At 34.6% G+C, this 14338-nt stretch overlaps 1 protein-coding gene across 1 annotated transcript; it reads left to right on the forward strand.

The window, feature by feature from the left end:
* Positions 1-9332: 9332 nt before the first annotated feature.
* Positions 9333-13103, forward strand: LOC133305208 (F-box protein At5g52880). The gene is made up of 6 exons (XM_061505346.1): positions 9333-9646; positions 10472-10626; positions 10718-10805; positions 11004-11188; positions 12010-12155; positions 12726-13103. Exons 1-6 carry the CDS (start codon positions 9462-9464, stop codon positions 12843-12845), a joined length of 879 nt encoding a protein of 292 aa, XP_061361330.1. The 5' UTR covers positions 9333-9461; the 3' UTR covers positions 12846-13103.
* The last annotated feature ends 1235 nt before the right edge of the window (positions 13104-14338 follow it).

Raw genomic sequence — 14338 nt, forward strand, 5'->3', positions numbered from 1 at the left:
GTTGATCTCTGGATGTGCCAATCGCAAGTACTGTTCTTGTTCCCAAGATGCATCTTCTGGTGGTGATTCGGACCACTGTATGAGGAATTCTCTCTGTTGTTGACCGTGAGCTGCTGTCATCCGTGAAGAGAGAATAGATATTGGTACCTGTATCGGTCTGTTATCCACTGACAACTTGGGGACATATACTGGCTTGGGAGAGCTAGTACCAAACCATGGTTTAAGCAATGATACATGGAACATGGAGTGTATTTTGCATCCTTCTGGGAGTTCGAGCTGGTAAGCCACTGAGCTGATGACTTTGGTGATTCTGAAAGGGCCAAAGAAACGTTTCCCTAGCTTGTGATTACATCACTTTTCCACAGAAACTTGGCGGTATGGTTGGAGCTTCACCCACACAAAATCTCCAACTTCAAATACCTTCTCTTGTCTATGTTTGTCCGCATGGCTCTTCATCCTGTTGCGAGCTCGAGCCAAAGGCGTCTTCAATCCTTTCAATAATTCATTTCTTTCTTGCAGCAATGAGTCTACTGCTTCCACCTTCACCAGCCCTCTTGGATAATAAGGCAACATCACTGGTTTCTTGCCATATAGAGCTTCAAACGGTGACATGCCAATGGCCGAATGGACTGCAGTATTATAATGAAATTGTGCCCAACAAAGGAATTGGGACCATGTGTGTGGTTTCTCATGACAAAAAATTCTTAGATATTGTTCAACATATCTATTTGTTACCTCGGTTTGTCCATCCGTTTGAGGATGGTAGGCTGTACTGGCCTTCAATATGGTGCCACTCTGTTTGAATAAGCTGATCCAGAATTGGCTCAAAATTTTTTTGTCACGGTCTGATATTAATGACCGAGGAAAACCATGATTCCTAACAATCATTTCACAAAAAAGTTGCGCTACCTCGGCAGCTGTGAATGAAGTAGGTAGTGCCCCAAAATAAGCAAACTTACTCAATCTATCCGCAGTGACCAATATGGAAGTATTTCCGTGAGACAAAGGCAGTCCCACAATGAAGTCTAATGTGAGATCTTCAAACACTCCTTCGAGTGTTGGCAGTGGCTGAAGCAGTCCTTGTGGAGCTGATGTTGGAGATTTGAATTGTTGGAACACTTGGCAATTTCGGACGTATTCTTTTATATCCTTACGCATTGAGTCCCAGTAGAAAGATGATGCTCTTAGTAAAGAACGAAGTACCCCAGCATGTCCTCCCAATGTTGAATCATGAGCTTCTTGTAATATTTCTGGTATAAGCTTTGATTTGGGACTCAACAGAAAACGTTGTTTGTGAAATAATATCCCTTCTTTCACCGAAATTTGAGGTACTGAACCAGGATCACTTGCTACTTTCTGGTGTAGAGAGCTCAACTATACATCATTGCCATTTTCTTCTTTAATTCGAGACGGTAAATCAAAGGTTGGTTCACCTATTAAAGCATGGACGACAGCTAGGCTTTCCTCTTCAAAACAACGCGATAATCCATTTGCAACCACATTTAAATGACCAGGTTTATATTCAATATTAAATGAATAACCTAGTAACTTACACAAGTATTTCTGCTGCTCCATGGTTTGAATGGTTTGCCCCAACAGTTCTTTGATACTTCTATGACCTGTCCGAATAGTAAAGTGAGCTCCAAGTAAGTATTGTCGCCACCTCTTCACTGCTTCACAGATGGCATCTAATTCTCTCACATAGGTAGAGGCTGCAGCCGGTCGTGGTCCCAAGCGTTTGCTGAAGAAGGACACTGGCCTATTTTGTTGTAACAAGACTGCTCCAATACTTAAGTTGGAGGCATCAGTTTCTAGGACAAAAGGAAGACTGAAATTGGGTAACACCAAAACAGGGGTGCTTGTCATTGCCATATTTAAGAAATCAAGAGCTTTTTGTGCTTCTTCGCTCCAATTAAAGGCTCCTTGCTTTAACAAATCTGTGAGGGGAGAGGCTATGTTTGCATAATTCTTGACAAAACGTCGATAATATCCTGTAAGACCGAGGAATCCCCTTAATTGTTTGATTGACTTAGGTGGTGGCCAAGATAGCATTGCTTCTATCTTTTTATCATCAACATGAACACCTCTGTGTGACACCTTATGGCCAAGGTAGTCAATCTCATCCACTCCAAAGGCACATTTACTTAATTTCACAAAAAATTGATTCTGTCTAAGAGTGTTCAGTGTAATCTGCATGTGCTGTATATGATCCTGTAATGAAGAACTATACACAAGAATGTCATAAAAACGATAATGAACCTACGTAAGAAATGACGAAATAAATTGTTCATCACTACCTGAAATGTGCTTGGAGCATTTGTCAACCCAAAAGGCATGACCAAATACTCATAGTGGCCTTCATGGGTTCGAAAGACTGTTTTTGGTATGTCTTGAGGTAGCATTCTGATTTGATGATACCCAGCTCTCAAATCCAGCTTGGAAAATATAATGGGCCCTCCCAATTCATCTATTAGTTCATCAATAGTAGGCATAGGAAACCTATCACGAACAGTAAGGGCGTTAAGAGCCCTATAATCTATGCACATTCTCCAAGTTTTATCCTATTTCTTAACCAATAAAATTGGAGAAGAATAGAGGCTAGTGCTGTATCTAATGAAACCTGAAGCCAGCAATTCGGTTACTTGCTTTTCTATCTCCTCTTTTTGATGATAACCATACCTATATGGTTTGACATTGACTGGTCTGAACCCTGTTTCCAAATTGATTGCATGATCCATAAAAGGAAATGGTGGCAGGGACTTTGGAATGGAGAATACATCTTGATATTCCACCAAAAGTTGCCACACTTCTGGATGAACAGATGGTTGCAGCTTCACCAATTCACTTTCCAATGCAGGTCCACATTGTTGTTGCGTTTCACAGGCTAAGGAGAGGCAACCTCCTATTGCAGACTTACCTTAGATGGCTTCATGAGACTCTCCCTTCAACTGAACCAACTTCCCTTACCAATCAAACTCCATGGTTAATTGGTTATAGTCATGTGTCACTTTCCCCAATAATTCCAGCCATGTCATCCCCAAAATAATTCCCAGTGAATCAAGATCCAGTACCCATAAATCCATCTCAAAGGTATGGCCCTGCACCATCAACCTCACCTTTGGACATTTACTGTCACATACTAAGAACTCGTCATTTCCTAGGAAAACTCTCATTTTCCTGATGCGTACCATTGGAATCTGCAAAGCTGATACTAACTTTCTCTGTATAAAGCTATGCGTGCTACCAGTGTCCACTAGTATTGTCACTATTTGTCCTTGAATGGTGGTGACAAAATTCAAGGCTTTGGAATTGTATGATTCGGATAAAGAGTGCAGTGCTGCATCCTCATTGGTCGCACCAGTCTCTTTAAAATTCCAGACGATTTCCTCTCCTTCTTCCTCATCTCCTTGATCCTCTCCCACCAGTAGTAAGAATTTCCCTTTACATCTATGTTTATTATTCCATTTCTCATCGCAACTGAAACATAGGCCTAGTTCACGGTGTTTATTCCACTCTTCTTGAGACATTCTCTTAATTGGTACCTGGGTTGTTGATGCCTGAGATGATGTATTCTGAGCCGTTGAAGATTGGGACACTACGGTTTTGTTTGGTATTGTGCTGCCCACCGAAGACAATATGCTTAAAGCTTGATTTGTCACACCTTCACCTGACTGGTAACTGCGAAATTGATTGCGCTTCGAGTTGTTGGTTGCCCCATTATTTAAAGAAACTCGTAATTCTGTGTAATAAGCATCATAGACAAATGCAAAATGCATTGCACGTTGAAGGGTTGTGGGTTCATGAAGTTCAATTGCTCTTCGTAAATCAGGAGCTAATCCCGATACAAAGAAGCTCAGTAACAAACCATCATCCACATTAGTAGTTTGATTCATCAACTTCTCAAATTCAAACAAATAATCTTTGAGTGTTCCTGTTTGAGATACCTTAGAAAGCATACCCGTAATGTTCTGATGCGGCTTCACACCAAAACACTGCTTTAATGCCTGCGTGAATTCTGGCCAGGACCGAATTGTTCCTCCTTTGTAGGTCCACTGGAACCATGCCGAAGCAGAATCGTCCATCCTCAAACCCGCTAGCTGAACCTTTAATCCCGGTGGAACTCTCTACAAATCGAAGAAGAGTTCCGTTTTGAAAATTCAGTTGTCTGGATTTGTGCCATCAAACAATGGAATCTCCATCTTCACAAATTTCAGCAACGATCTTGGGTCACAACCTCCTTCTGCCCCATTTCGTTCTGAGAATTTACCGAATCTTGTTGATTCTCCGGTGCATGTCGTAGCTCTTGCTGAACCTCAGATGAACTTCTGGAATTAGAATGAAGAACCCCCATTGATTCGTTCAATTGCTGCATCTGCGCTAATATAAGCGAGATTTGATTTTGTGAATCATCGAAACGCTGTTGCAAGGATGCAACTACATCCGCCAGATCCTGAACCCGCATCGTGAGTAGAGAACAAGAATGAAAGCACCAGTGTTGGACTCTACCTGAGCAACAGGGAAGAGAGACCCAAAGAGATACAAAAAATGGGCAAAAACTCTGAGCAACAGAGTGAGATACGAATTTTATTCAAGGTGTAGTATTTGTTTACAACAATCAATCAATACCAAACTAAGGTCTTTTGTTTCCCTTTTATACAAATCCTATCCTTCCCACACTTACACGTGTGTCTATTCTAATTCTCCTTTCTATATTTCCTACATCTGTCTCTAAATCTTCAAAGAACCTACACGTGTCTTTAACACAAAAAGTCTTTAAGCCTTGATGAGGGAATCCTTTCTCTGGTTATTTTCTTTGGCTCACTGCTTCTTGTGTCCTTGCACGTATCAATTTCTTTATTCCGGTGTAAAATTAACTCTTTATCTAAGACGTTAATTTTTGTTCATAAGCATCGACAATGTACGGGTAAGTTATGTTATGACAATCAGGGGTATGGTAAATTTCTTATAATATAAATGGATACTGTAATAAATTTATGCTTCATCATTCGAAAAATAACGAAATTGCACATAATCACTTGTTCTATAAGCCCGATTGCAAAATGCAACTTCGTTTATTCATTAATGTGGATAAATGTGATCTTCCCTAATGATAATTTATGGGAAAAGTGTTTGACATTTTAAATGACAGAAAGTTATGTCATTTTAAAAGAGATACAGACACAGAAAATTTGAATTTAAAATTAAAAAAAACACCCAATTTCTCTCTCCCATGATTTCCGTTTTTCTGTGTCTATCTCTCTCCTAAAATGACATAACTTATGTCGTTTAAAATGACAAACACAAAACCCATAATTTATATAACAAACTAAAAAGAATAGGCTTTTTGACCTTTTTACCCTTCATTAATTAATTAATAACCATTTTGCCCCTTATTCAAAACTATCTACCAATCTGCCCCTCTTTAATCGATTAACTTGAATATTTAATCGATTACATCTTCAAAACGGGCAAAAATGGTTGACTTGAAGATTTAATCGATTAAATATCCCTCTTAATCGATTAAATCTCCCTCTTAATTGATTTAATCGATTAAAAATTATATTTAATCGATTAAATATCTCAAATGAGCGTGAAAGCATTGATTGAATGAGACAAACACGGTATTGGAGGCTATTTGAATTTTGAATTTAATGTAATAGGAGTTGATTGCATTTTGTATTTAATAGAAGCTGATTGCGTTTTGTATTTAATAGGAGTTGATTGTGTTTTGTATTTAATAGGAGCTGATTGTGTTTTATATTTAATAGAAGCTGATTGTGTTTTATATTTAATAGAAGCTGGTTGCTTTTTATTAGAAGTTGTCATTTTACGAGTTGGTTACAGATTATCACCAATTCAAATTTATTTATAATTTGTTATTCTGAGCCTATTTATGGGTAACAGGCAACAAATTACAAATAAATTTGAATTGGTGACACTCTGTAACCAACTCGTAAAATGGTAACTCTTAATACAACACAATCAGCTTCTATTAAATACAAAACGCAATCAGCTCCTATTAAATACAAAACACAATTAGCTCTTATTAAATACAAATCGCAATCAACTCTTATTACATTAAATTCAAAATTCAAAATTCAATTAACTTCCAATACCGTGTTTGTCTCATTCAATCAATGCTTTCACACTCATTGGGGATATTTAATCGATTAAATATAATTTTTAATCGATTAAATCAATTAAGAGGGAGATTTAATCGATTAACTTGAAGATTTAATCGATTAAATCTTCAAGTCAATCATTTTTGTCAGTTTTGACCATTTAATCGATTAAATCTTCAAGTTAATCGATTAAAGAGTGACAGATTTGTAGATAGTTTTGGATAAGGGGCAAAATGGTTGTTAATTAATTAATGAAGAGCAAAAGGGTCAAAAAGCCAAAAAGAATATATATAACAATTCTATTATTTTTCACATGCATGCATTTTCTTTATACCTTTAGCCCGAATGCTTCTATGCAAATATTTACTTTACATTATGTATAATGTAATTCTTTACACGAGTACGGCATAATTTTAAAAAATCATTAAATCCAAAAAAAAAGCATATTGCTTTTTTAAATAATAATAATTATTTAATATCCAAAAAGGACCTAAATCCAAACCATGAATTTGGAAAGGCAACGGTAAGAAACTTGATTGGTATTAATGTAATTAGGTTTCCTTACGAGGGATAACAATGTAAAAATAAATCAAGTTACCGTTGAAATCCCATTGCGACTATATAAAGGTGCCCTGTTTATTCATAAAACTTATAAAATCATCGATAAAACAAAGAGAGAAAGAAAGTCTGAGAAAATTATCGGAGTAACACGAGAAAATCCAGAAATCAAGAAAGCAAGAGAAGTGATGATGGATTTTGACACATGAATTAAATTTGCTCCAGTTTCATTTACAATTGCCTTTGTAAGCATTGTTTTTCCTATACCATTAGGTCTGTAAAGCACTACATCATCACAATGCTTCAGAAGCCCTCCTTTGAAGTTTATAGCACAAGGATTTTACTCAAAGGTTTGGAGAGCCATGATCATGAGGCAATTACAAATGCAAATGAAACTGGAGCAAGTTTAATTCTGTGTCAAAATCCATCGTCACTTCACATTGGTATAATAACCAAGATGTAATGAATGTCCGAGCTCTGTTTACAGTGCAGCAACGATTGCCAACTATTATTTTTGTTGAAGATGTTGATAGCAACCAACAGGCCATTTTACCTTGGTGAAGCAATTATAAAAGGTAGGATCACACTTTTGTTGTTTAGCTGTCAGCTTCTGCTCAGTTATAAACTATTGTTTTTGATATTTATCAATGACATCTCCTGTTCATTGCAATGCTGAGCAGATCATGGTTGGTCTTCCATCTACTAAGAACAGGTAAAGATATTTCAATCTCTCCTGGCTAAGGAAAAACACGAAAATCTAACTTCAAAGAGCTTTCAATCATGAGAGGTGGATATAGTGGAAGTGATCTTAAGGTTCATCTTCTCGGTTACTCTAATTCCTTCAAGTTTGAGATTAGTTTCTGTGATCAGAGATTGTGCAGAAATGCTGCTTATGAACCTGTTAGGGAGCTATTACACAGGAGAGGTTGGATTCTGGTAGTTACCAAATCGCTTCTAATAATTTGAACTGTAAAATGATCTCTGTCTAATGTGTATTTGTTATTTTCTGTATAGCTGTGTAATGAGCATTGCATCTTATTTCAGGAAAACGAGGGAGAAGTTCAAATCTCAGAAGATGAAGAAGACCAAGTGATTACCCGGAGCTTTCAAACATGGAAGACATGAGACTGGCAAAGAGACAGGTATGTTGGACTAAAAAATCATTCACTTCAATGGCTATAGTGTTCTTGATTTGGGTGCCTTTACCTTGCACTATATAGTTTATATTAAAAATAACTAACTTCCTTAATATTGAGGAATTCTAAGAGGTTGAAGTGATCTTAAGGTTCATTTTCTTGGTTACTCTAATTCCTTCTGGTTAGTATATGGAGTAGGAGATTCAAGGATCAATAAACAGCTGCGCGCTTATTTTATTTAGATTGTGCAAAGCTGGTTTTGGATATTGAACTCAAAGCACGCACAAGTTTACACTGATCCATTGGTACATTGACATTGATAGCGTAGAATTCTGTATATGAATATCGCTCCGACAGTAGAATTTTGTACATTGATGATAGTGTAGCTTTGCTTGCATTGCTTTTGTAGAATTTGGTTCAATCTTTTAAGTGAATTGTCTTGCATAGGACAGTTGATACTATCATGGAAAAAGGGTAATGCTAAAAGAATATTCAAGTATTGAAATTATATGACAGTTGATCTGCACAAGAGCCAATATTATCAATAATCACAATTCCAAAATGGTTGTATCAAATATTAGAGACGTTCCCACTATGAAGGATCCAAGCTGATTTTATGATGGCAATTGAAGTCTCATAAATTATATAATATATGTTAAAAAGACCGTCTGATTTATATTATACGAATAAAGTAATTTCGTGAAAGAATTATTTTTTAAATTTTATGAAGTTTACGGGTTTGATTTATTCCATAAAAGCTTAGTAAAAGGGAATTTTTTTATACAAGTAGAAGGGGGAATATTGGTAAAACTAAATTTGTGCTTAGAATTTCGCAATTTTTTAGATATGTTTTTGTCTACCTTTTGATATTTCATTGATGTCTTGATTAATAGTATTTAATGTCACGTATTTTTACTATTATCTTTTCCAAAAAAAATAATAATATATCCCCAGCTATTGATGTGTTAATTACAGTGAAATCAAATTCCACAATTAATAATTTTCTCATGAGTTTAACTTTGGCCTTTATAGGTATAATTTGTTGGGTTTGGTGTTTGTCATTTTATGACATAAATTATGTCATTTTAGGAGAAAGACATACATAGAAAAATAAAAATTATGAGAGAGAGAAAGTGAGTGATTTTTTTAAATTTAAAATTTAAATAAAATTTATTTTTCTGTGTCTGTCTCTCTTAAAAGGACAGAGTATTATATCATTTAAAATGAGAAATATTTTTCCCTAATTTGTTTGCTACTACTATAGTCATTTCATAGCAAAAAAAAATACTATTTATATCGGGTTTTTTTTTTAAGATTTTATATAATAATTAAAAAATTATTAAATAGTCTCGACTATAAGACATAAGTAAAATAAATTTATTTAACTGAATTGTTTTTCATTGAAATACTTAAAATATTATTATTTTTATACATAATTTATCTTACTTATTAATTTATAAATAAATTTAAAAGTTCAACGGTGTTTGATTTGGTCCTCAAATCAGCAATAATAGGTTCAGAACCAGAATGTTCAATTTCTTTCTCTCTCTTATCTCTCTCCTAAATCCATTCCAATGTTTGTCAACGAAGACCAATAGTGTTTGATCCTCTGCACCTACGGAAGGAAATTTCTTCAATTCAGATCATGTCAACCCCATTGGAGAGGTACCAAAAACTTGGCCTAATCGAGTCTCTACCAAAAATCTACAAATACCCAATTGCGTGCAAAGAGCTAAGCTTTATTCTGAGAGAGGCTTATCATCAATTTCCCAAGAATTTGCAAGCCATCATTTTCCAAGACACTCTCTCAGCCTTCCGTCTCCTTCCAGAGTAACTTTTTCATTATCAATCCGCCTCTTCTTTTGATTCAAGTTTCATCTCATCTGGAATTGCAATTTTATTTTGTTTTTTTTGGTTAATAAAATATTGAATGAAATTGAGGATATAAATCTAACGATCTGTTTGTTAAAAGCATTGATCAAGTTTTTTTCCCTTTTAGATAATTATGATATCAGCTTGAGGGAGAAATTCAAGTTGATAATTATGTATATTATCTTCAGTTTGTTTATTTATTTTATGTTTTGCCTGTATGTTATATTATTTTGAGTCATAATGTGACCCTTGTTTGCTTGAGATTAATAAATATATAGCCCAGCAGTTATAAGTTAATCATTCAACTATGTTTTATACTTATTCTTCTCTGGAAGAGAAGAAATACAGGAGAGGGATTGGTTGGGGAGGATGATTCTTTGCATTGCAGAAATTAAAATTGGATTAGTAGATAAGGCTTTTTCTCCAGACATTAAGCAACACAATTGCTGTTTATCACACAATGTGGAAATGGGAAGCTAGCTGGTAAAAATGTCAAATTATTAATTACAACCATATCCTGCTTTAATTAAGCATGCTTTTCACTTGGATTAGAATTGAAACTGGTGTAAGAGCATTTTCATGTACCAATAGAAGGTTTATGCTTTTTGTACTAGTAGTTGTATGCTATATAGATAAAACCGTAAGTTTGATTTTTGTCTTCTAAGGGGAACTAGTGGCTGTGACCGATTTTAATCAATGTAACTTGATACTAATTGAGCATCTAAGTGCAGTCTTGATGGACCACTTTGCCTCATTATTTTTTTCAATGCTCTCAAATTCTAGAATACAGACTCAGAGTGCTGTTTCAGCAGTCCATTTCCTTCTTCAGAGTGTAGAAGCTGCCCTTCCAAAGCAAAAAAGGAATATGGCTGTCACAGAATTTAAGCATGCAATGGTTGCTCATAAAAGGCGCTGTAAATCTCACCAGGTAGAAAAAGGTTAGATTATATTTAAGAAATGACTTTGTGTTATTTCAGTGTAGAAGGCAAACAAGTCATGTTTAAGTAGTTTCTTTGTCCTGTATTTCAGGTTCATTCCAACTGCCACAGGATATTCTTGTGCATATTTTCAGTTTTCTAGATATGAAATCTTTGGTCTCAGTGGGGCTAGTTTGTTGGTAATACTTTCCTTCTTTTATGTTAATTATATAGATTGCATCAGCTGATCATTTTAGCCCAAATCGTGGTCCTTTAGCATGTGAAACGCTAGCCGCTAATCATATACTTTTCTACTTCAGCCAGCACATTAAATATGTCATGAATGTTGTTAATTATCAATATCAATTCATGGTGACTCATGGATATTGCATTTTTAGGTCATGGAACTTAGCTGCAAATGATAACCATCTGTGGGAGTTGCAGTATGATGTATTGTATGGTAGTGCTGCTAAACAGCAGCCTGTGAGACTGGTTGAAGACAGGAACGATAGGCTTTTACAGGAACCCAAAGATACTAGAACCATTACTGACTGGAAAGGGGCTGTTAAAGGAGCATATACTGGTAAGCCGACTGTTGATTTCTTACACATCAGGAAATGTAGTTTAACCTGGTTTCTCTTCTCACATCCAATGCTTTCCCAGTCAACTAATGGGATGAAAGTATACTATAATGAGAATGGAAAACTTTTATATACCTGTATCATCTTTTACTTTGATTTCGTTTGGACATTAGGTTCCTAGCAAAATTAAGTCAATATGTAGAGATGATGATTGCTTTAAAGAACTATCTAAACCCGAAAGCTTAAGTTGTTAGACAAAGGTCTTATTAACAGTTTTTCCCTTAATACTAGAGTTCATTGGGCTTGAAAGATGAATAATGCATAAGCTCATCTACCTATACTAAGAAACTCCACAATATTTAAATATTTATTAATAAAATGATGAGTAGTGAGAATCGAATACGTGATCACTTGGTCATAGAGGCTTTGATACAATCTCAAAAACCATGTCAACTCAAAAGCTTAAACTGTTAGGTGAATACCATATTAATTAATCATTACTTTTATTTTGTTATCTGATTTGTATTGAAATGCTACGACGAGATAGGATTTTTTTTTTTTAAATATTGTTTTCATTTTCATGATGCATGGTGGAGTTGGAACCAAAAGTTTCTTCTGCATGTCAAATGTTTTACGAACCAAACTACAGCTTCAGAAACTGTCAGGAGTATTGTATTTCATGTTATGTTTTGGCAGTTAAAATTTTATGCAAATACAGAAAGAAGTTACTCTTTCTCTTACGCATATGGAGAAAAACAACGTGTATGGATACATGCACATACAAATTTTCTCTTCTCGACTTAATTAGTCTATTTTGGTATAGGAGCATTATCTAAGAAATTAACAACCAATCGGGGATACTGTGGACACTGCAAAACAGTAGTTTGGCTAAATAACTCAAAATGCCCCAATGTACATTGTGGAATGATATCTGAAATTCAAGATATCAAGCCTGTAACAGCATTCCAGGTATGTTCTGTACTGTATTTCGCTACTTTTTATCAGTTCAGATCTTTTATCATAGTAGTATTTCTTTTTTTTGTTCGTTGGGAGGTGCAAGCACCTGGATAGGGGAGAGGGGGATAGTTGGTCTAGGATAGGATTGAACCTCTGATATCATCATCACTCCTCAGTATTTAAGCTGGGGCTAGTGTCAGTTGTGCTACGAGCTCAGTGACATTGTAGTTGGTTTTTTTATGGGTTTAAGTCTGGATTCTACTTGATGTAAAACAATATAAATTCTGTTCTTGTGGATTATATGTATAACAGATTCACATGGGAACGCGATATATTGCAAAGTTTTGAACTTAGTTTTGCAAAACTTTTCCCATTGCCAGAAACTAGTTTTCCTTTCCTCAAATTTGTTTGAGTACATACTTAGGAATATGGATTTCATTTCTACAGTCATTTGAAGATTAAAGCCTACTTTTATTCACACTAGATTGCATTGTTGATTGGCTCCTGCTGTTGTACAATATAATTTACTGAAGCAGTTGAACTTAATAGCTCATACTTACTGTGTAGTCCTCCTAATTTCAGGTTGTGGAATATCTTCTAGATGATTCTGTAAACATAACATCTTCCTCAGACAGTGACAGTGATTCAGAAGGAGGACCAGTTTCTAGGTTATGGGCATATCCCAAGCATATAAGAAAATAACTGGGGACAGCTTTTGTATTGATGCAAATCTATGATTATGATCATTCTGTTCTTTTGAGATATTTCAGGTAGCGTGCAGAATAAAATTATTTTTCTTATTAAGTAGATGGTGTCCTTTTCTCTAGTAAGAAAAAATCGAGTTGATTGCCACATTGGCATAATAGGAATTGGATTGCAGATGTATCATCATCCCATCCTTTATCCAAAGTCATCTCTAGTAGAAGTATCTCCGACGATATAGGCTTTGAAAAGTAGTTTTTAATCAAAGTTTGTTTTCGTGCATTTTCTTAAAATAAAAGCTAATTTTGTCCCAGTATTCTAATGTCCCAAGAAAAAGTATGAAGTTAGAAAAATAATTAATATTTACTTGATTTTATAAAGTAAAAAAAAAAATTCTAAAATAAAAAAAAAATTCTAAAATAAAAAAAAAATTAGGGCGACAAATATTAAAAGCTCTTCTAATGGACATACGGCATGGGATTTAGAAACATAAATCTAGTTTCATGTAATAGTATTAAATTATATTAAGTCAGATATCATATTTACATGAGTTGCAACTGGTAACAAAATGGCACTAAGCATTTAATGTTCTTTAAAAAAAATTAATTAACTAACAAATTTTTACTATGTGACTTTTTTTTCTTTGGTGAACGCTATGTGACTTTAAATATGTTGCTTTTGTGATTAATGTTTTTATTTGGTTTTATATAGAAAAAGATTACCCATTACAAGTTTATAAAGATTTTTTAAATATTTAATTTGCATAGTGTAAGTCTTAATTACATCCAGTTTTTTATGATATAATTTTGTCATAAATCATAAGGAAAAAAAATTTAAGTATGATTATTCCCAGCCATTGAGTTTTTGCTTCTTCTTTTCCTCTTTAAACTATAATGTATATCTTGCTGTCCTTGTCTATCAATATCAGCGCCTTTAGGAAATTTTATTGGATGGCGAATGAAGCTAACGGAAGAGGAGACGGAATATGCATGAGTTCCACCAGATTCCCCATGAGATAAACTCTTTGTATTTGTATTGGGAGGATTTGCTGGGTATTTTTAGACCCCGTATCTAATGCCCTTGTGGTATTTCTTGTTTCTTGGGGGTAGCCCCTATCTTCATACTTTCAAAAAACTAGGAATTTTCTTTTTTCTTTTAACAATTATTAATTGATATGCAACTGTATAATACTTTATATTTCAATATATATTTATTTTGGTGCATTAAAGATAAATAGTATAATTTAGTCCTTTATTTATGAATACATGAAATTGGTCGTTCAATATCAATTTATGCCATCAAAGGAAAATGCCTCTACTCAAAAGTGAAAGTCATACAAATTGATATAATTGATATGATTGATTCAAGAAAAATATATTTCTCTTATTGCATAAGATAATTTATTTTATGTACATATAAAAAATAGGTGGGATTCATTTTTTTTTTTCTCTTTTCTTTAGTAGATTTTGCCTACTTTTTCATGTGTTGCAAGT

This window comes from Gastrolobium bilobum, unplaced genomic scaffold (assembly GCF_033153095.1).
Source record: "Gastrolobium bilobum isolate Gb01-03AN ecotype WA unplaced genomic scaffold, APGP_CSIRO_Gbil_v1 utg14059, whole genome shotgun sequence".
Taxonomy (NCBI): Eukaryota; Viridiplantae; Streptophyta; class Magnoliopsida; order Fabales; family Fabaceae; genus Gastrolobium; species Gastrolobium bilobum.

Coding starts and splice junctions, on each gene's coding strand:
- LOC133305208 (XM_061505346.1), top strand. CDS start 9,462: ATGTCAACCCCATTGGAGAGGTACCAAAAACTTGGCCTAATCGAGTCT. Junction 10,627..10,717: donor ATCTCACCAGGTAGAAAAAG/GTTAGATTATAT, acceptor CCTGTATTTCAG/GTTCATTCCAACTGCCACAG. Junction 11,189..12,009: donor TGTTAAAGGAGCATATACTG/GTAAGCCGACTG, acceptor ATTTTGGTATAG/GAGCATTATCTAAGAAATTA.